Source organism: Merops nubicus, unplaced genomic scaffold (assembly GCF_000691845.1).
Source record: "Merops nubicus isolate BGI_N331 unplaced genomic scaffold, ASM69184v1 scaffold2463, whole genome shotgun sequence".
NCBI lineage: Eukaryota > Metazoa > Chordata > Aves > Coraciiformes > Meropidae > Merops > Merops nubicus.
Window position 1 is genome coordinate 17,528 of NW_008596722.1, and position 22,384 is coordinate 39,911.

The following is a 22,384-nucleotide window of genomic DNA, read 5'->3' on the forward strand; positions in this document are numbered from 1 at the left end:
TTTGCGTGGAGCGGGACAGGGGACAGGAGGGTCTGTGCTCCATACCCCCCCACGGGGCACCTGGGTCACACACAGCTTGTGTTCACCAGGCTGGGGTGTGACAGCTGACTGACAAGTCATCACCATGGTGAGACTGAACAGAATTGATGTAGCTGGATGATAACGATAAGCCAATCAAAGTTGACAGCCTTTAGTGTGTCTCGATAATGAAAAGAGACATTAGTGGAATAACCTACTAGATACACCTCCTTATCCATAATTAACAATAAGGTGCTGGCCGTGCAGTTCTTAGAGAACACCTGTGTTATCTGGACCTGAGTCAGGAAGCTCAGTAATGTGAAAGGTTAGTATTAATGTTATGCAGAAGGTTTACATGTCAGGTTATCCCTTGATACTTACTCCTGAAACAGGTTTTTTGGAAAAATATTTTAGAGGGTATTATGGTGCTAACTGTTAATGGAAGTCTGCCTAGTCTAAATAGTGTAAGTCCAGTTTCTGGAAAATATCTAATTACTTGGATTTCAAAATAATATGATGAGTACTGGGGTAACCCCTACAAACCACCAACTGGAGTTAAGATCATACTGTGTGAGGCAACATGTGCAGCAAAAAGCAGGTCCCTGCTCCCAAAGAACAGTGTAAAGTGGTATTCCACTTCAGGGTCTGACCCTCGTTTTCTGCAGGAGGCATCTGTTTCCAGTCACAGCACACTGGATGCTCAGGTTTTCACCCTCTACCTTGTGGTTGAGTTTGAGGTGTACATTAAGGTGTCATCAGCCATCTTCTTGTGTACATCTGCTTCAGAGGAACTGGGACACAACTCCTTTTCATTACACTGAAATAGAGAAGATTTTCATCCAGGGGAGAGTGTAAGTTGTCCAAAATAGAACAGTAGATAAATAAATACAAGGAAGTGGTTGAGGTTCCTTCTTTACACCTTTGTGTTCATGAGGATGTGCCAGTTGGCTGGTAGTTGTGGAGTTTGGACTTGTGGCCAATGAAATACCATCACACAGGACAGTAATGGTGCAAGCCCACCACGTGCAGGACTTCCCTGCCTTCCAAAAAGCTTCTCTATGTGGAGAGATTAATGAATCTTGAGAAAATAATTGCATCAATTTACAGGGAGTTAACTGTAATTTAAACACACTCTTAAAATAATTATGCCTGAATAGATTTCCACGTGCACACCCGAGAAGTAATAAAGCATTTTCTGTGAGGATTTGTTTTAGCAGTAGGACGAACTTCACTTCTGGCTAGAATTACACTGCATGAAATATTTATTTTTTAAAGATTTTGATAGTTAGTGCCATTAATACACACACAGCTCTGCTATGCCTGTTAGAACTGCTTTGACAAGAAATATAAGGATTTTTTTTTGAGATAAATGTATGTGTCAAGGCATGATTGAATGAATGGGATCTAACAGTAAGAGCAGTTTCATGAAAAATCAACTGACAGAGGAAAAAGGTGTATTACATCTAGAATGTGGAACCTCAGTCCATTTCCACCATCTCTTTTCTACTACTGGATTGAAGGAGGGGCTGTGAAAGCAATCAAAACGTCAGGTGAAGGACAGGTAGTTGTTATCTACCCTACAAAAAACAGAGCTGTTGAGGTACTGCCTCTTGAATTTCAAGAGAAAAAGAAGTAATAATAGTGCACAACTTAATTATTGCGGGAAAAAAAAAAACCAAAACATTTAAGATGCTTAAGGAGAATAAATAGGCTGGAAGAAGAAACTTTCATATTCTTCTAGCAGGTAAACAAGATGGAAAAGCAGAAGAGAGCAATTCACTGGTTAAACAAGCAACAGTCGTACAACTGACCACTTGCCTTTTTAGAGACATCAGCAGACCTCTGACAGTATAGTCTAGATTGTTTTCACAATATGAAGACTAGTTATATTTTTTCTAATTTGTTTGTTTCTTGGCCATTTTTGTTGCTTAAAATACAAATTGTTATGATTTTCCAGCTTCTCCCCTTCTTTTAGTTTGAGTTTCTAGTTTTTCTTTTAATTTCTTTTAGTTCTGTGCATTGAACTAGTCTGTGGAAACCAGGCAGAATAAAAGGCATTTTCAACATATGTTTAGAAAGCTTGCATAGGCAGTAGAAGAAAAATTAATTAGCTAGAATTTGGGAAAGAAAGGCTTATAAATAATTTTTAACATGAAGTGTTTAAAGTAGATACAAGAAGAAACAATTATGAAATTAGTGGTGCACTTCCAACAGAACAATTCCTCTCTGGAAAACCACAATAGCATAAACATTGGTTGTGATAAAACATTAATCTCTTTAGTGGTAAAGATGTCACCCTTCTTATTACAAACTCGTAATATAGGAAAATACAAATCATGTGAAAATGTGTCTTTGATCTCTTTGCTCCCGTATTTTTAAAAATAAAATAGAGAATATAAAACTGGTAATGTGTGATAGGATCTTTCCGGGCTGTGCAGGAGGGGTGTGTATCTGAAATGGGCTTACCTTGTGTATTATGGGAGTTGTGTTCCTTCTGAGTTAGAATTTTAAGTGAATCATATTCTTTGCCCGGCATTTAGATTTAGTTACTCCTCATAGGTGGTTGATGTATGTTTAAATAGGACTGAAAAATTGAGTGCCAATCAGAATGGATTGGTTGGCACTTTCCAGCTCACATCTCTGTCCTGCGTGAGTCTGAAGCGATGCCAGTGCAGTTTGGTAGCAAAACTAAGCTCTGATTCTTCTTAGCACAGCAGACAGGATTTGGATTCTGGTCATCCTCTGTCATCAGTGCTAACTAAAGTTCACATGCAAGATAGGATTACACCTTCCTTACAGCTGTACTTTGGAAGCAGAGAGTAACCTGAAGGCTCTGTTACCTGGGGTAGTATCGCAGAGTTTCAGAACCCAAAGTCTGACCACGTTGTGACTGAATTTGGCCTGTTAGGGACAGGGATAAATGCTTCAGTGCTCCATTTTCACATGCAAGGCCAGAAGGTCACAGTCCCATCTTTCTATTTATTCTTATCCTTTTATTTAGAATCTGACATTGTAGACTTGGAATGCATATGGAGTCCCATAGAAAAATCATGTTTGTGTCACTCTGGTCTGTTGCTGTCATACAGTATATTTGCATATCAATGGATTTTCTTGTTTGGTTGTTTTCTTAAGAGAAAGCTTTGTTCTATTTTGCTGTCTGTATTTCTGACACTACTGTTGCAGGCAGGCAAAAAAAAAAAAAGTGGAGCATAGGTCTGGGCTGTTTACAGGAGTCTCTGAAGTGGATGAGCCTGATGCAACCAATGGGGGATTGTTAGTTGTAGTCTGAGAACTTATCCTGTGTTACCACCTTGGGAGAGGGGCCAGGGGGGCATTAAAGAAACTCATGCCCTGTGCTGCTTTGTGTGCTCTGGGTATGGAATTTGCCAGAGCCTACAGAACTGTCATGAGTACTGAATGGTTTAGAAAATGAAGAAAAGTGTGATTTTTGTTTGCAGGCAGAACAAGAATGTTGAACAAGAATGTTAAAGAGACAATGATCAGATTGTGCCTGTGCTTTTAGTTCAGGACATTCCAGGAGGTATCAGTTATGAGCACTGGTAGTGTGGAATGCGATTGATCTGGCTGCAAGGATACAGAATGTTAGGAAAGGGTGAGCCTGTTCTTGCCCTGTATCACACAGTGTGCAGAAAGACTCAAAAGGACTCAAACGCTGTGCCAGTAGGACCACAATTAATAGTGATCAACCTAAATCTGCCAAATAACAGCTGAGCTCTGCCTGGCAAAGTCAGTGAGAGCTGCAGGCCATCAGTACCATGTACTCCTTCAGAGGACACACATGGGAGTGATGCTACAAAGAGCCCAGTGATGGGAAAAGGCTGAATCAAAGCTCATCAGGTGCCATCAAAGCCAGTGGTGACAAAGACCATAAGGAATCCAGGCTTCCTGAATTCTCGTGCTTACAAAACTGCTGCTGTTCTCCCTGTTCTTCTGTTGGTAAATGGTTCTAGCCTGAGACTGTGTAAAGTCTGTCTTCAGGCTAACTCTTTAACAGATGTTGTCCTTGCTCCCTTCAAAACAGGGATGCATTTTAATGGGCCAGCCTAAAGTGGAGGTCTTGGCAGTTGTTCATCATGAAAAAGAGAAGATCCTTAACCATTGCTTCAGGGCACCACATATTAAACAAAGCCTATGTGATACAGTGGGAACTACTGAACCTTAAAAACATTTCTGTTTAATTTCTGTCTTCAAATTAATTCCAGTTTCAGATCTCTGTGCTTTTTGGAATTATATTTGAATTTGAATTGCAAAATATATTGAGATGGTTGTTTACTTATGTATAATACTGAAAATCTGATCAGGCAAGGCTGTCTTCTGTCATACAAGCTGAGTAATTTTGGCAATGTTTTTTTTTTCTGCAGGAATGTCAGCCAAAAATGTGGAGAAGTGTTGTAATTCAGAAGGGAAATACTCTTTTAATACAAGAGGTCCAGGAAGAAGATGGAGGAAATTATACCTGTGAACTGAAGTTTGAAGGCAAGCTTATAAGAAGAACAGTTGAACTGAAGGTTACTGGTAAGAATCTTTGTTCTACGCCATAGAAAAGAAACAGCTTTGAAATAATAAGTGGTTTTCACATGTCAGTGAATCTATTTTATAGTAATAAGTCCAAACCAAATCCCAACAGCTTAACAGTCCCAAACTAAGGGAAGTTTATATCAAGATCTTATAAAATTCCACAGAAGATTACTTTTATGGTTTACTCTGTACAAAACCTGGAAATGCTGGTTATAAAGCAGAAGGTATAGCAGACCTCATTCCTCCCTATATGCTGGAAGTGATTCAGACTCCAGATTTGTCTTCTGTACTAAACAGAGGAAGGGCTGACTGAAGCTTTAAAACAGGCTTTTGGTGAGGTTTGTCTTAGAATAAAACACAACCAAAAGAGACATCTTCAGCCATTAATTTATTTTTTTGTTGAGCAATTGTTCCATGGTTTTAAGCTTTCATTTAATTTGTGATAATCAGCTTCTCTAATCTAGGTTTTATCTTTAGCAAAGAGTGAGTCACAACCTATTCCAAGAAGGAAGTTAGGAACCTCTGACTGTCAGGAGGGAAGTAACCTGCTTCTCAGGAGCTCATACACTGTGTGGTTCTGAGTCCATGGAGTAACCTACTGGTCAAGAGCATTGTTTTGTCTCATTTTGGCAGGTATCAGAAATGAATGGGTAAATAGTATTGCCTGCCAGTATATTCCTGATCCCTTTCCATGCCACTGTGCAGTATGACATCTGTAATCATTATTTGGTCTTCAGTGTCTGTGGAACTTCGCAAGTATCTGAAAACACTTGAGTTATTTTTCAGCCTTTCTCACAAAACCATCTAAACAACTGGTTAGGTATTTTCCTGTCTGTGTTTCAAAGTACTGGTGATAATGAGGTCCTATTTAAGGCAATGATAAGTAGAACTCTGCTTTCTAACATCAAACTGAATTAATCCATCTAATACTTGTAATATGCTCCTGAAATACCATCCTTCCCCTTTATTTTGAAAAATTTTAAATCTTTTTTCTTCTTATCATTATTCCTCATTTTAAATGAGTTCTTTTCCCTGTGTGCCAGATTCGTTTATCATGTGATTCTTTATTGTCCATTTTTGACCACAGACAGGTCTCTAAAGTATTGATTTGACTTACCTGACCCCAGACCTGTCAAATGAAGATATGATACCTAATACCTGCCTTGTGGATAGTTACTATCCTTCCTAGCACACTGGGCTTCAGGTAGAATATGAACTAAGCCTGACAAAGTAAAAATGAGATGCATCCAATTCAATTCCCCATGATGAATATTCTTTAGATAACATATATTGTGTGCTCTCCTTCTCACTGTGACCTTGCTAGAACTCATATGATCTCCTCATTGTTTGAACAGTGGGGTATATTCTTACTTCACAATCTGATAAAGTTTTCCTACGCTAACTGTAGTATGTGTTGAAGTTATATGTTTTGTGTTATTTATGACCTGGATTATTAAAAGCGTATTTATATAATATTGAAGAGTTCTTCCTTTTGCAAAATGCTTCAGAACCAGGAGATTGTTCCCGTTGTAATTTGGTGTGAAATTAGTAGTAAATTAAATTTCCTTTAGTTTATAAGAGCACATATGTTATTTAACACCTTTTCCAGACTGAAGTGTTTGGGAGACATATCTGATGTTACGTGTTTGCTGGTTGAATCTCTTTAGGTATCATGAATAGGCTAGTAAGTTTATGTAGATGTCAACCTGAAAATATGCATTAGAACTACAAATGTAACACATAGAACCATGTAATCTTATCACTTACAGCTTGTTGCTTCCTCAAGTTTATTTTTCCTGTTTCTGTTTTGTTTCAGTTTGTGAATTTGTGGGTTTAGATCCTTATGGGGGAGAGGTCAAAGAAAACTCGTACAACAAACAGCAAAGGATTACTTGTGTTATATGGCTGGCCATGTAGGGTGGAGGGTCCTGAGACTGCTCAGGTCACAGGCTGGGAGCAGGTACATGATGTTCTCAGGGGCTTTGTTGAAGAATACATCTCATGGGAACCAGAAAGAAAACAACAACTGGTGTTGAATTTGGCACACACATCCTGAGAATTTGCTTTCCCTTGGGTAGTGTAGATGTAGGTTGGAGGCACCTCTGGATATCATCCTTGTCCAACACCCAGCTCAAGCAGAACCAGCTACAGCAGGCTGCCCAGGGCTGTGCCCACACAGGTTGTGATCGTCTCAGAATACAGAATCCACAACATCCCTGGGCAAGGCTGTCGTAGTCTTCAACCACCCTCACAGTAAAAAAAGTCTTTCTTATGTTGAAACAGAATTTCTAATAGCTTTTGTGCCTCTTGTGTCTTATTCTTTCTCTGGGCACCATTGAGAATAGTCTGGATCCATCTTCTTTTCACCTTCCCACCAGGTGTTTATATCTGCAGAACATCCCACCACAGCTCTCTCAGCCTCCATATAGTAGATACTCCAGTCCCTTAATTACCTTTGTAGCCCTTCACAGACTCATTCCAGTAAGCCCATGTCTTTCTTGTAGTGGGATTGGTGGTGCACTGGGCCACATTATTCACCTGTCTGAAAACTGAATTCTCATCAAAATATGTTATGGCGAGGAGCTGGACTGAGACCAGAGCTCAGTCTGCTGACCCTGCTGCTGTTTTTAAATCACTGTTAGCAAATTCTGCTGGTAGAACTGTCTCTGCTAGCCTTCAATGCAGGGATGGAGAAAAGGACTTCACCTGCTGTTTTCTTCTCAGGAATTTCTATTGCTGTTAGTTATTAACATGCCTGAATTGGCATTTATTGGCAAGTGCCTGAGTTCCTCTAACAATACACATTTTGAACAGCAAGACTCTGTTGGCTGCTGCTAGCAGCCGTGGTAACCTGAAATGCTTATTGAAGAGTTACTCTGAAAGTGAAACAGGCAAATCCACCTTTCTGTTGAGCAAGGAGAGCTGCACTGCCATGGAGAGCAAGGAGATTGGGTTAGATTCCCTTTAGTCTTCCAGGCATTAGCAAAGTACACAATACTTGAAATACCCGTTAAGTCAATTAAGTTATTTACTTTATCTCTTGATTGTGAGACAAGGAGCTTTCCTTTTTTAAAGCTGCATCAATTCTGGTACATGAGAGTTTTACTGCTTTTTGGAGATTCCAGTAGTCATGGAAGTGGCAACATGAAATAATTGATATTTCTAGGTGAATGCAGTATGGGCGTCTGAAGAGTGAAACTTGAAATGAGAATAAATGCAGTGCTGACATAACAGAAGTTGGAGTAACAGAAGGCTTCAGGAAAGTTAGAAGGAGCCAGAAGCACCATTTTAACTTGCTGTTGGAAAAGGTAATTGGAAGAGTTAATGATATCTGAGACCAGTGCAGCAGCTTTACTGAAGATGTGATCCCACGAGGCAGCCTGATGGAAGTTAATTGCAGACAAGAGAGCAGTGATGGGCTAAGTGAAGAGTGACTCTGTATTTGGTATTCATATTAGTGTTGCTTAAGCATTTATTTCAGCTGGAGTCTGCTAGGTGAGACTTTTAATTAGGGTCAAAGCCATGCTCTTATTAGTTAGTTATCCAGCGATTATTTAAGCGATCTTCTGGTGAAGTTATTAGAGCTTTTAGAAGGTGCTGCCTTAGTCTGTTGTGCCAGAGTGTCAGGGCAGTTGCCTGAGTGGCTGTGGCTGTACAGGGGAGCTGCAAGGACAGCCTGGGCCAGTCCTCAGGCACTGCTTCCCTCAGATCTGCTCATCTTCTCACCTTTGCAGACCCAAACAGAACACCTCTGTGGATCAGTTAGGGATTGTAAGGGTGTTTCTACCCCCTTTCTTTATCCTGTGATGAAGCCATGATGTTAGCTACTATGAGATAATTTGTAAGGAAAAATCTCTGGAGTCATTGTTGGCTTTCAGTTTCCATCTATGTAATGCCTGGTCACGGTGAGAAAGGCAAAGAGATGGGAGTTACAGTAGTAGATGAGCAGACCACAAAACAAAGTGGCATTAGTAGAACTGAGTAGTTGAACTACACACGGAGCAAAATATGTGGCTGGCAATGTTATGACATGGCTTTGATGGCTGAGGTATGGGCAAATGTGGTTAAGATGATAAAGGGCTTCAGGGGCTATAGCTCTTCAGGGCTGTAAGGAAAATGCTTGCAGCAAAGAATGTGTGCAAAAAATATTTTGACACAAAGTATTTATATGGACAAAATCCTGAGCCACAATACAGCACTAATGAGCAGTGCCTAAATCTTGATGTTTGGGTGCTTTTAACAATAACAGATTGTCAACAAAACAGCTTTTTCATCACTAGTTCTTCCTGAGATTGTTATATTATGCAGACAGATGTGAAACCAGTCTTGTCAGCTTTTTTCCTGAAGAAACACAACAGTGTAATCTTAGCAAGTAACATGTAACCATTCGGTCTATGTTAAAAAAAAAAAACAAACAATTTTTATATGTATGTCCACCTTTTGCCTTTGCCTCAAGTGAGATTACCAACTGTGATCCAGGGTTCTAAAGTCTAAAAATATGACAGAAACTCAGGTTTTAATTAGATAATAAATTAGAGTGCACCCACATAGAAAAAATGAACATAGTAATATAAAGTTACAGATAATCAACAATATCTGAATTTGGTAGTTTTAAATAAAATTACAGTTATTGAGGAACATCAGAAATCATAAGCATTTTGATTAGTATTGTTAAATGCCAGTGCTTATTGAAGAAAAAAATATACTATTCAAATAAATGTCAAAATGCAAACATAAAAAGTCATGTTGGTTTTGAAGTACTGTTTAGGCAACCTCCTGCTTTCCACAACCCTGCTGACCAGCTCAATCTGTCTGGCTTCTGGGCTGAAAAGGGAAAAAATACTTGCTCTGTATACCTGCTGCTTTGTCACTCTCGTTTGGTTTTGGATGACTGGTGTTTGAGGAAACAGGCTTAGAAGCAGATGTAAACAGATGTTGGAGGATGTGGAACAGGTGGCTCCCCTGAGGAAGGAGCAAGCCCTTCTCTCATGGGGTGGCCCAAGTGGCCCTTAGCACACAGGGCTTTCCTGCAGGGATGTGCTTCTCCGTGGATGGCTATTCTAGTGGGAGATGTTGCCTTGTTCTTTCTGTTCCCTGTGAAAAGAGGTGTTCTGAGAACTTGTACTGGTGAATTATTTTCCGGTTTGACAGCAGAATGTGCCAACTTCATAAACTGCTGGTGATGGATTGGAGTGACATGCAGGAATTACTGGACCACTCTGTCCAGCAGCCCTGTCCTCCAAGTTTCTTTCAACTTCTACCCTGTCGTATTCTTCATAGGCTGCTAAAATGCCTGGCTGTTCCTAAAAGTCATTTATGCAGCAATATTTGTTTTGACTGTCGTAAATGACAAATTATTCCACATGACTACATGAATTGAATGATTCTGCCTGAATTTGCTCTTTGCTTACAGTTTTTCAATGAAATTCTTTCAAATCTCATTACATTGCTCACTTTTCAAATGATACCTGCTGCTGTTGCTAGGTTTTGCATGTGTGTTTGGGGCCCCTTTGTTAGCACAAGCAGTTGATGGTGATCCAAAAGTACGTCCACTGTTTGGTGCTAGTTGCTTTTCTGCACATTTTTAATCCTCTGTAAGCTGGGTATACTATTTTACATTATCTGTAGCAAAGTCCTAGCAACACATTGGCAGGAATCAGTGGGTGCTGATCAGTACAAAATGACACCTGGAGTCACCTCTAAGTGCACCCTAAGCCATATCAGTTTAAAGTATGATCTCCAGGATTATACAAGGGACATGTTGACTGACAATGGTTTTGGTTGTTGACAGCTTCCAGAGCAAAAAGTGTTAAGAGAAATTAAAAGCTTCTTTCAACTGAACTGAAACACGTCCTTCCGAAGTCAGACTATTGTAAGGGATCTATTTTTATAATGCAAAATATAAGAATTGTTATTTGCTTAAAATAATGAAGACATTTAATTCTGATTCTATCCCAGTGGTGTTATGTTTTGGCACAAGCAGTTTAGTAATTTGCAATGAATTGATGAAATGCTTCAGTGTTGCTTAAGTAGTTACTTATCCAAATAAAAATTGTTTAGCTCTAAAAGGTCACTGAGCTCTGAATATCATCATCTAGGTGGGAATTGCATATACACAAAAGCAGGGCCTGTGTAAGACTCAGGTATAAAAACCAGGTGGCTAAAGAATGAAACTGGATGAGTTGACATGTTCAGTAGAGTTTTCTGCAGTAGAGGTGCTACACTAGGGACATGCCTGTCATACAGTGCTCTGGTCTGTAGGGGTTCCCAAGTCAACTCTGAAGGAGCTTTTTCAGCAAAGCTAGTTGACAGTTTGTGTGGCTTTTAATACCAAACGTAACTCTGACTACTCTGCTTGGCATTGCACTCTCTAGAGAGGGCAGAACTTCCAGGTCCTGGTTGAGGATGGATGTGCTCTCACCCACCCCTTATTGTTTCATAGTCTAAGCTCCAGAGCCTCTTCTTTGGGGATGGGGTAAAATAGCTGTTATTGCCACCATTTTACCATCAAATAAGGCTTGTCAATTAGAGCACTGTGTGGAAATAACATCTGTTTCAATTTATGTCATTTTAACATCAAAGATCTTGCAGCATTTTGTATTTCTTATTTTGTTTTGTCAAATTACTTTTTATTTGATCTGTGGGTGTATGATTTTTAATAATACATAGAACTACTAGTGTATATTATTAGAATCTTTCCATGTTCCTGAAATTAGATGTTTTGATAGTTCCTATTAAAAAATATTTTATTATTGTAATTTATTATTTCCTCAAAATTTTAAATTTGTGTTTTATGGTAAATTTCTTGCAAAATGCTGTAGCATTCACCAAAAGCAGGCTATAGTTCTTAGCAGTGCTAGACATCTCACCTAATCCCTGGGATCTGGAAGTTGCTTGGAGAGCAGGGGTATTTTCATTGCTCATTTTGACTAGTGGATCTGCTACGAGCTGCTGACTCCCCTCTCTCTTATTTATTTGAATTTTCAAACATGGGTCAGCATGTCCATTGTCTCAAATAAAGCAGAAAACATTTCAAGGAAAGCCTAAAATAGCCTGTGAATTTTCCTGGTGAAACAGGCTGAACAGCACTCCAAGGTGAAATGTGGTGATGTGTGTCTGGTGGGAGTTAGCCTGACCTTCAGGGTTTTCTCCTCACATGGTGGCATGGCCAGTGATGACAGGGATGGGAAGTGTTTGCTGTGTTTGGAACTGCTTCCACTTTCCTGGAAAAACAGCTGCTCTTTCTAAAGAACTCTCTTTTTGGCTCCACATCGCCACGTGAAAAATTTCCCCATTTGGGGTTCACCAGAACTGTATCACATCTAAAGTGGCGCTGAAGCTGTCCACAGCTGTTGGGCCCAGGAACATGCTTTCCCTTCTTTCCCTTCTCTCCTGGCTTGGCAGCTTTAGCCCTTCTTTCCCCACCACGAACAATGTTCAGTTTGCTCTCAGTGCTTGGCAGTCCCCTCCACTCTTGACATGTGCCCCAGGGTGCCTGTCCCTCGTCGTATCCCATTCGAGTGCTCTGGCTAGAGCTTGCTCTTGGCAGGAAATGTTCTGTTTCCAGCCAAAGGCCCAACTTCTGCTCTCCATAACTACACAGGGAGCTGCTGGAGTGCAGTCAGAGACATTGGCACTTTCTACTTTAGAGCCCAATTTTGTGTGGAACTTTGAATTTTGTGTGTCTTTTTATCCATAAACCATCACTTCCTTCCAGACTTAGTAATACAGACAGCAAATCCCTGGGCAAAATGCTGCTGGAGTTAGGGTGGATAATAAGCTGATAGGATTTTCATAGTGGCTTATATTTCCTTTTTAATTCCTGATGTTAGTACATGCCATCAGCTGATGGATTGTATCTAGTGGTAAAGGCAGTAGAGCCTTTCCTTCTGGAAAACTCCTTTTAACGTGTTTTTTTTGTAACAGAACTTTTATTTTGAGTCCAAAAGAATAAATGGAAAAGAGAAAACTAGAAAAATTTGTTGGGCAAAAATATTTAAAAAACAAAGAGCAAAAAGAAAAGCAGCTTGCTTGTGCCTACGGTTCTAATAGCTGTGAAAAGGAGATACTTTTTTAATTTGGAAGAGAAAACTTAAAGGGAACAAGTGAGATCTGCAGAAATTCTGTAGTTCTGGGAGGGATGCTGCAGATTGTTTGGAAGCAGAAAATCCTTCCTGTTCCCTTCTCATGTTGACATGTTAAAATATATAACATTTACATCATATCTGAAGTGACATTTTCTTGCTGCTAGAACTTACACATTTTCATAGTGCGACTTCATTTCTTCTTGTTTGCAATATCTGACAGAGTCAGGGAACCACTTTTTCATTAAATGCAAAGGATAGAGAGAAGCCTGCCCAAATTAAGTTTTTATTGACAGTCCCAAGCTTTGAGAGACTTTTAGTAAGGGATACTGTTTCCTCCATTTTCATATAAATGATGCGTTGCATCTTCTAGTATTTTGATTTTCTAAAGGAAACCTTCCTCTTTTTTTTTTATTTTTTTTTGTTTTGACAGAAAAAAAACCAAGCCAGAAATGGGTTAAGTGCTGACAAATAGAGTACTAAAAGAGCAGGAAATGAATTTCACAGCTGGGTTCTCGAACTACTGCTGAAATAACTGTCTATTTAAAGCTACATATAGGAAGTGCCAAAAAATTAGAGTTTTCTTTTGATGTATTTTGTCTGATTTCTATTAATTTTTATCAAGGTCCTTGTTTTGTAAATATTAGGTTTCTGTTTCTAACAGTAAAGTATTTATCTTAAACCTCCAGTTTGGATTCTGACTTGTTACATGTCTGTCCAGCAGCATCCCATTGACTGCTGTAGACAGCTAATCATGTTTCTGGGGTCAAAGCACATTTAATAGCCACTAATTTCTATAGAGACTTTAATTTTTCTAGCTACCTCAGGTGAACCCAGTGTGAGCCAAAAAGAGCGATGTGGCCGTTTGCCTTTGCCCACCTTTGGAAAATGGAGCGATTTCCCTGCCTCTTTCAGCGTGTCTGTTGTTCAGCCACACAAAACCCCACCATAAATCTGCAGCAACTTCTGTGTCTCTGAAGAGTCAACAGGAAAATTCAGTCCAGAGCAAGGTACCAGTACAATGCAGGTGCCCGTTCACCTGGAAGAGGTGACATAGCCAGTCATGTTCTGTTTCTTAACATCTCCTTTTCACCTGACACCCAGCAAGGTCCTAATAAATTGACCCAACTCTGCTGGTTTCAAGAATGCCTCCTCAAAGGCAGTTAAGCTGAGGATCTGGACAGTATGTGGAGGATGCACGTGCCAGTTCGTGGTCACTGGGTGAACTGTGTCACTGTTGAAGCGACAACACAATATATCCACAAGGATAAAAGCTCCTTCATTTTTGGTCTCTCCAATGAGCCAGATTGATGACTTTCCCATTCACCAGAGTGACCTGTTAATACAGGGCTCATGAAAAATGAGTCTGGAAGATAAACATTACATATTACCTCCATATTTCCTGGAGAAAGTACAAGTTCTGAGGGCAATGAGAAATGTAGCAATATGGTGCAGTCTATGAATTATATATCGTGTCAGTGCTCCCTGCGCTTTACTTACAGCTTCACCAACTGCCTTCCCAGCTCCTCAACACGCAGAGTGATTAGAATGGCTAATAACGTTAGTTTTTATTGACCTGTGATGCCCCCTAGTTCTCCATCATGTTCTGGAACATCAGCTGGGTTTTTCCCCTTCAACCTTAAATCAGCAGTTTGCGGCATTGATTATTTGGTATTGTCTAATTTATCGATGTGGACAGCCAAGGCTTCCACACTTGTTATCAGTTGCTCATTTATCCAATGATCTGTTGTCGTGCCCAGCAACTGTAGCTTGCTGAATCACTTACTATGTACTGTAAATGTCAGATATGAGCTCCCACTTTAAGAATTGCCTTTTATTCTAGGAGCTGCTGAGCCACATTCCCTAAGTGTATTGTGCTTTCAGTAGTGGAGGTGATTTAGGATAAATGATAGGACTGTGGGGGTTTCACCCACAACGGTGAGGTAAAGCACAGCCACTGAAATAAACCTGTACATTTTTATTTCCTCGATAAAAGAGGCTTCCTTCATCATGAAAGTGTAGGCTGGATGCTCATTCTTCTTTATTAATAATAGATAGGCAGATAGGTGCGCAGACATGGAGTAACGCTGCCCCAGAAACCATTTTGCTGATGGTAAAATAGATACACATGAGCAGGCAAATTGTTTTACCCACTAAAAATGCATCCTTCCCACCCTCCCAGAGAAACCTGGCAAATCTTGACTAATGTTTTGTCTCCTAAGGAAGGCATGAGAATAGGAAGCAATAACTGGGTGCTTTGAAAGGACTGGAGAAATGTTAATAGAACTGTAGTAGCTTGAGCTGGGGGTTAGGGTTATGTTTCCTCAGCACTATGTTGACGCCTCTCAGAGCTGGTTCCACAGCACTTGTGGCTGAGTTATCTGAGATGAACAGTTCTGCTGTGAAGGAACAGTGCTCGCTGCTGAATTGTCAGCATTATTTCTTGCTGCACTTCATGTGATCCTCAAAGGTGCCCTATTCAAGCGTCTGTTTGGCCCGGCCCTGTTTAGCTTATGAGATCTGACAGTTGTAGTATTGCTTCAGGCTCTGATGTTACTCTCATGAAGCTCACCAGAAGACTGAGGCTAATAACTTACCAGTGTTTGTTCTGTGCCTTGCAATTTTTAAGTTGAAAGGACATACAAAAACGTGGTTGGTGTGTTAAGTGCCCTGTCTGTCTTTAATACCATGGAGCAGCATGGAATATATGCACTTAATTTCTATCAGGACCAACCAAGCTATTTTTGTCTTTGATAGTATTGTTCGACCTCATGTAAGCAGAAGAAAAAAAAAGTGTTCAACTAAGTTTGTATTAAGGTGTTTATGACTGCAGTCTATTTCAAAGGGGTAGGGTAGCTACTGGCTTACATTAGACTTTGATGTACTCACTTATTTACTGTATGTGTTGAGTGGGTTTTGCAATGCAAGCATGTTTCAGTAAATAAAATCAATCTGCAGCCAATGGGAAGGGAACAGGAAAGTGATTTAACTTTTCATCTTTGGCTGTAAATGAAAAGCTCTCAAAGGTGTTGTTTATGACAAGCCCTATGGGCTGAAGTACTCTGAGAAAGTACAGAAAATATAATGCACAGAACTGCAAACCAAAATGATTTAACATTAAAATTAGGAAAGAATTGTCCTGGTTCAGCTCAGGCAGGGTTGGTTGTAAATTTGTAAGGCAGCTTTGGGTTCTTATGCTCTGTTTTTTTCTGGTATAGCCCAGCTATGGACCTAAAGACAGTTTCTAATAGTAAAGGCCAGTGTGGTCTTTGTGGTCTCTGATTTTATTTGATCTTGGGTAGTGCTGGTTCAGTACCTGTCTGCCAGGAACTGGTCTGAGATAATTTCTTAGTGGCTTAAGATGATAAAAGGCCTTTGGTTGCATTGAAGCTAGATTCAAGCACCTGGTGACTTTTCATCTTTATAGAGTGTCTATCACATTAAAAATCCTGTTGTGGCCAGCTGAGTTGCCCATCCTGGGCCAGGAGTGGTTATAGTTTCTGGCAGGGAAGGAACCAATTTGCCATAAACCATATATGCCCTTTTGACTTCTCTGTAATACACTAACATGCTTCTTTTTATTCCTAAATGGAATTCACTGTTTTTCTAACTAGAAGCCTTTTTTCATCACTTGACAAAGAAGCTACGCTAGAACTGTAGCCAGTGTTGCACTCAGAGGAACTACTGTGATCACAGTCTGTGGGTGAGGAGAAAAGGTGGCAGAGAGGTCAGTCTGGAAAGGTGGTGGTGCTCAGGGGTTAGTATTGTGGTGCCTACACCTCCAGCAATGCCAAAGCCTGTTGTGTCCTCGTATGTAAGGGGTTTCATTCAGTCTGTGCAAAGAGATGTCTCATAGCTTACTCACATACTGAAGTTAATTCACTTGTGATTGTTTTCTTCAACAAACTTAGCAAAGAGAAATTTCTCTTCCATGTTAGTGGCTTCCCATACAGGACAAATCAAGTTCCTATAGATTATACCAACATGACTGGAGCAGTAAAGCAAGGAAGTATTCCAGCCATTCCCTCAAGGATAGTTATTAATGCATTCATTCTGGAAAAGCAGTCACAGAAGCTGGGCACATCTAGAATGTACTTGTTGTATTGTTCTACCTGTAGGTAAAAACACCCCTTTTGAGGGGCTTACTTTGGATTTCTGCTTTTTCTCCAGCTTCCAAACATGAATAATTCCATTTCCCACTATTCTGGCTTTGCAGTTGGAACTGTGTATCTCATAAGCAGATACTGAGGTTTGATTCAGCTCTAGCTCACGATGTGGGAGAGAGGTTAATGTCACCCATCATACTCTGAAGAGAAGGAGTGGGAATTATATCTATTAGTTTAATGTAGAGGATATCGACTGGAAAGAATTAAAGAGATGGTTCCCTTTCATTAAGCTGTGGGAGTGCCAGAGCAAAGGCTTTCAGCACCTCCAAGATCTCTGGCTATCTGCTACTGTATCTGTGTTCCCCATTAGCCCAAACCTCATTTGAATATTTAAAATGGTACCTGTTTTCTTTTTCTAGCCCTTGAAAGGGCTTTAATTCTTCTCCTTGTTCTGCCAGTGCTCTAGCTGCTACAGCTGTTGCTGTCACATTTAATAAGGGCTTTGTAGAGTTTAAATATTGCATCGCTGCACCGGCTTTTCTTTGGCAGAGAAAAGCTTTGTTCATTAAGAGGAGGTGCTCCTCACTGGCTCTGCTGCTGACCTGTGGGTTTCTGCTGAAGGTGACAGGAACCTGGAACTCGCCCAGGTATGCACGTGGAGCTCCCTACACTGCAGGTGCTGCCCGACACCGTAGTGCAGCCCTTGATGGAGCGGGGAGCTTGCTGTGCTGTGTGACAGACCCCACCCAGCACAAAGCCCTCACTGCTTTGCCCCGGGACTGTGGGATCTGCAAACTTCTGTCTTTCAAGTCAGAATTTTAAATTGACCACATTATAGTTCCTGACCTACAGTTGTGCCATTACATCAACTTTGTGGTCACATATGACTCATTTGAGACTCTTCAGTGATACTGTGGTTCCTTTTCTGCAGTGAACAGGTAACTTTCCCTTGCTTGCTTGCAGACGAGGTGGGAAATAAGGCAGCAATGTGGACAGGAGCTTGACATTTTAAAATGTCAAGGAGAGGAGGAAGCAAGACTGAAACTTCATGTACTCATGGCTACAGGAACTCAGCTGCTTATTGAAATATTCTTCTCCCCAGCCTTGAGCTCTGTATATGTCAATCCAGCTGAATATAATTGGAGCTGTTTACTTTCACAGTCAAAATTCAAGAAAAACATGGAAGAAAGCAGTCTGCAGTGTGCTGCTTTATACCCTCCTGTGTACCTGGTATCTCCTCCCATTCTCCTTCTCCCCACACTCCTCCATCCCTCTGCACAACCAGGATAGATATTTACATTCATTCTCAGTGTTAAACTATGCATTAAAATGCCTTTTTCCTTCCTGAAGCTGTTCATCATCTCCCAGGACCTTTGATGACATCCCCTTCCTTTGATTCTGAATCATTCTCATGTTTTCAGTATGACAGAGAGTGATTTTTTTTTTCTCTAACATGACAAAAAGACCAGCCTCTCTTGTTAGAATTTCTTTTGAAGTATCCAGGGTGAAAAGAGCTGAGCTGCAGGATAGCAAAGTATTGCTAAAACATGACATTTTAAAAAATTGATAATAAAGTCTAGGTTAAAAAGAAGTTACTATGCAATGCATATATTTTCATCAAAACATTACAGGCTGTTCTTTTGTTTGAATTATCTGGGCAATGAAGGAAAACAGATGAGTGCTCATTTTGGTAAAAATATTACATTTCAACAATATTATCAATTATATTTCGACACCTCATGGCATGTTTCTGTCCTTTAAATAGGACTGGGTTTGACTTAGTGTGCTTGTACTGCTCTGATTTTGCTTGAATTCAGACATTTGTGTTTGCTTTCACTGTTGGTAGCATGCTTGGTGAAAAACAGCTTGCTGGGTTTACATTATGAAAATAAGAAAAGGAAATGAAAATGCAGATTCTTATCTTCAAGCAAAGATGCCTAAATTAGAGCAAATCTTTTTGTTGTTCTTCTGTTTGCTAAATATAAGGCGCAGTCAAATCCCAGAAGCTGACATGAGAAACATCTGCAGTATGGAAAGTGGCAATTGGAATTCTTAAATCTATGACATAGCTATGCCAGTTAAACCTGAACCAAGTAAAAGTTAATCTCAAGCAGAGCTTGTTTTCATGTTTGTGTTTGAGGTTCAGCTTCATTCTAATGCATATTTTCATGTCTAGCTGAGAACTTACAACCAGGCTGTGCTATACTGTTGTGGAGGGAGAAAGGGGGAGTCTCCAAAGGGCAGCTGTAATCACTGACCCAGCGTCAGTCGTCCAAAGACTTGGCGGAGGGGTGGAAGGAGGCAGCTAGAACAGGTGCCTGAAAGCAATCCAGAGCCTCAGCGGGCACAAATCGGCAGTAAAAGTCTAGGAGACAGTGCTACTTTGTACTGACTGGGGGCCTTGATGTTTCATTCTCAGTTGCTTGTTGTAGAGGTGGGTTTAATGAGTTCCTCCTATTCATTTAGCTTCAGCTTGCAGCTGGTTGTATATGCCAAGGACCTTTCCACCAGAGAGGACATTGCAAGATAACATGAGTAACAACAAGAGCGATTATTCTCCTCTCATCTGAATACCTTGTGTACCAATTACTATTTAAAATCCTTATTTAAAGTGTTTGTCGTAAACCCTTTGATAGCAGGAGCACATTTGAAACAGTAAATGCTATTTGCCTTTTAGCCAGAGCAGGGGGTGGGTGGGAGATGGTGTCACTTGAAAGCGTGTGGCTGCAATTCCTTGTGTGAAGCTCAGTTGTCAACGGAACAGACACGCCGCTGTGGTGGTGGGGTTGTTGTCGTGGGTGCTGTATGTCACTCCAGGGGTTGTCCTGCAGGCAAGATGTGCACATAGTGTAAAGCATCAGAGGAATGTAGCTCTGCTCCATCCCTGTCAGAGGTCATGGCAACTGCCCCGAGGGAAAGGGCAGATGCCACCGTGCTGGGATGGTGACATTTCTAAATTTGACCTTGGTTTGGAGTTTCTGATCTTCAAAGAGAAAAAGAGCATGTGAACAGATATTTTAATTGCAACAAAAATAGCAACAGCAAAATCAACACCGGTCTCTGATCAGACCTAAGAAATTTCAGCCCAAAAGGGGAAGATTTGTAAGTCGCTGACTTGGCACAAAAGCACAACCTTGTACGTGCACTTGTACATGTAGCTGTAACTATTGTGACAGGGGCTGATGTGTGCAGGCCAGAGAGAACTTGAAATGACAAACCATCATGTGAGAAGTGCAGGAGATGGGAGAGTCACCAAGTGAGTGGATAGTACCTGGTTTGCAAGAAATCCACTCCTGCATGGAACTGAAAGACGAGTGTTTGAACCACCTGAAGGTGTCTATGCTCTAGACACTTAACATCAGCAGAAAAATCTAAAACACATATAGTCAGCTTTTTTAATCTAAGGTGGTCGTTTTGATCTCATAGGAATTAGGTGGATGTGCCACTCCTAGACTGGCTCCCCCATGTCAGTGGCAGGGCAAACCAACGGAAGTGACAAACAGTCTGACTTGTGTCCATTTACATCAAGGTGACTCGTGCTGTCCCTGTGTTGTACTTGGTGCACAGGTGAGTGTCTGGCCCATTGCCAGCATGTGTGGCAGTGCTGGAGAACAACCGTTGAGGTGCATAGGCAAGAGAGTTAGGGAAGTAAGAGATGAAGGGAGCAGGCAAAAAAGAGCTTCCATTTCTATGGAAGAGAGTGAGTATTTGGAGGGTGTTAAGTTTCCTTTGCCATGGGGAGGAAGCTTTTCAAGCCATGCTTTGTTCCTGTCTAAAGAGAAGCATACGCAGTTCCGGCTGTGAAAATTATCATGCAGTAAACTAGTCTCCAATGACTTTGCTGCTTCATTTCATAGTTACAGTTTTGGAAGCATATCACAGCAAAGGCCTTCATCTAAGACTAAGTTCAAATCAAGTTTCGAGTTTTGAAAATTAAGTCACTTGTGAAATCCCAAAATATTTAAAAATGCCCCTGAAGAATTTAATGGATGAAAAATGTATTTTACGTTAAGCAGTTCATTCGGAAGGTAAACAAAGAGGAGGAGGGGGGAAACAGTTGTTTCTTAACAGCAAAATAATTAATTCACTTGATTTTTGGATTGTCTTCTCACCTCTGCAGAAGAATGTGAGAACCTCAAAATACAGGTAGAGGTAGGAACACATTGAGGCCACACATGGGCATGCACAGGTCTTGCTGTGTATTGTGATGCTGTGTGCATCCTTCACTCAGAGCTCCTCATTCTCTGCTGCCTCATCTTCCTCATGGTTTACCTGCATGTGTGGAGAAACACTTAATGAGCTGCTTGAGCTTTCTGGTCTCGATTCTGACTCATAAGTCCCTTACTCAGGAATGTCAGGAGGTTACTTATGGGCCTTAATTGATTTCTGTGGGACCAAAGTTAAGCGTGAGGCTCTTTCCCATCTCTTAACCAACTGTCTGTTGCCATTCAGCAAAGCATAAACCAAGCCCTTTATTCTCCTAGAAGTCGGTGAGGTTTAAGCACAATGCTTAAGGGTAGTCAGATAGGTGTAAATTTTGAAGGAGAATGGCTTTGCAGAGAAGCAATGTATGTGGAAACCTTGGCAGGGTCCTGCTGTCTCCCAGGCCTACCTGTGTTCACCTCCAGCTCGAGGTGCTCCAGTGAGGCTTTTCCAGCTGGGACAGCACTGGGGCTGCTGCTGCTGCTGGGAGGCAGCCAGTCCCTTTTCCTGATGCCCTCCAACCCCAAACACTTGAGAGTGGATGGGGAACTCAGGCTACATCGATACCTTCTGAATAGGGAAGCTTTTCTTACAGAGCTCCTGATAGAAATGAATCTTTGGCTCTTGTGCTGAACAAAGTGTAACTTGTGCAGCAGTTTCATCTCTGAATGGCACTTTTAGCTGCAGCCACTAGAGACGTAAATGGCAAAAAAACATGCTCTGTTGTGAAGGCCACATTGAAAATAGAACTTGTCTTGTGCTCGTGTACCGAGTAATAATGATAATAAAAAAAGCTGTTCAGAAAGTGCTACTGCTTGAATTAGGCCTGTCTTCATCTCGTTAAAATAAATGTATTTATTAAGTATGCATATCTTTATCTCTTATGTAACGAGAAGAACAGAGCCATATCACAGATCTGCAGTGTCTTTTGTGCTCTGCAAATTTGGTGCGACAGTCACCAGACAAAAAGTGATTTATACTGTGTCTTGTAATGGGTGGAATAATTAGCAGTGGTGGCATCCATCACTTCTACAACATGCTTAACTCAGAACTTTTCCATTGATTCAAGAGAAAAGCAGGGACAAAACACAGGAACAGAACAATAAAAGTCAGTTACATGCTCAGCCCTTTAACTTGGTGTGCCTAATTTGGACACCTGATGAATAAATCTCTGCAGCTTGAACGAAGTGTTGCTTAGTGATGTGGGCACAGTCTGGGTTCAGTCTGTCAGAAATTAATTCTGCAAGAGTCAGAACAAGGGAAAAACAAACCCCGTGACTGTCTATGGAATTTGAAGGCTATGAAATGAGTTTCAATTCTGCTTTCTGCCGAGACACTGTCTTCACTGGGAGCATGTAATCCCTAAAGATGTTGGAAAAGTTTCCTGTCATGCAGGGAGTGTGATCTTCGACTCAAAGGAAGAGATGACACACA

The 22,384-nt window shown here is 40.8% G+C and overlaps 1 protein-coding gene across 1 annotated transcript in view; it reads left to right on the plus strand.

Moving 5' to 3' along the window:
- LOC103769263 (X-linked interleukin-1 receptor accessory protein-like 2) overlaps positions 1 to 22,384 on the plus strand; it is a gene marked incomplete at both ends in the record, with an annotated part of 153,801 nt that overhangs the window by 14,672 nt on the left and 116,745 nt on the right. The window contains one exon of the mRNA XM_008936447.1: positions 4,401 to 4,554. Within this exon, the coding sequence (XP_008934695.1) occupies positions 4,401 to 4,554 (154 nt within the window). The remainder of the gene's footprint in view (positions 1 to 4,400; positions 4,555 to 22,384) is intronic.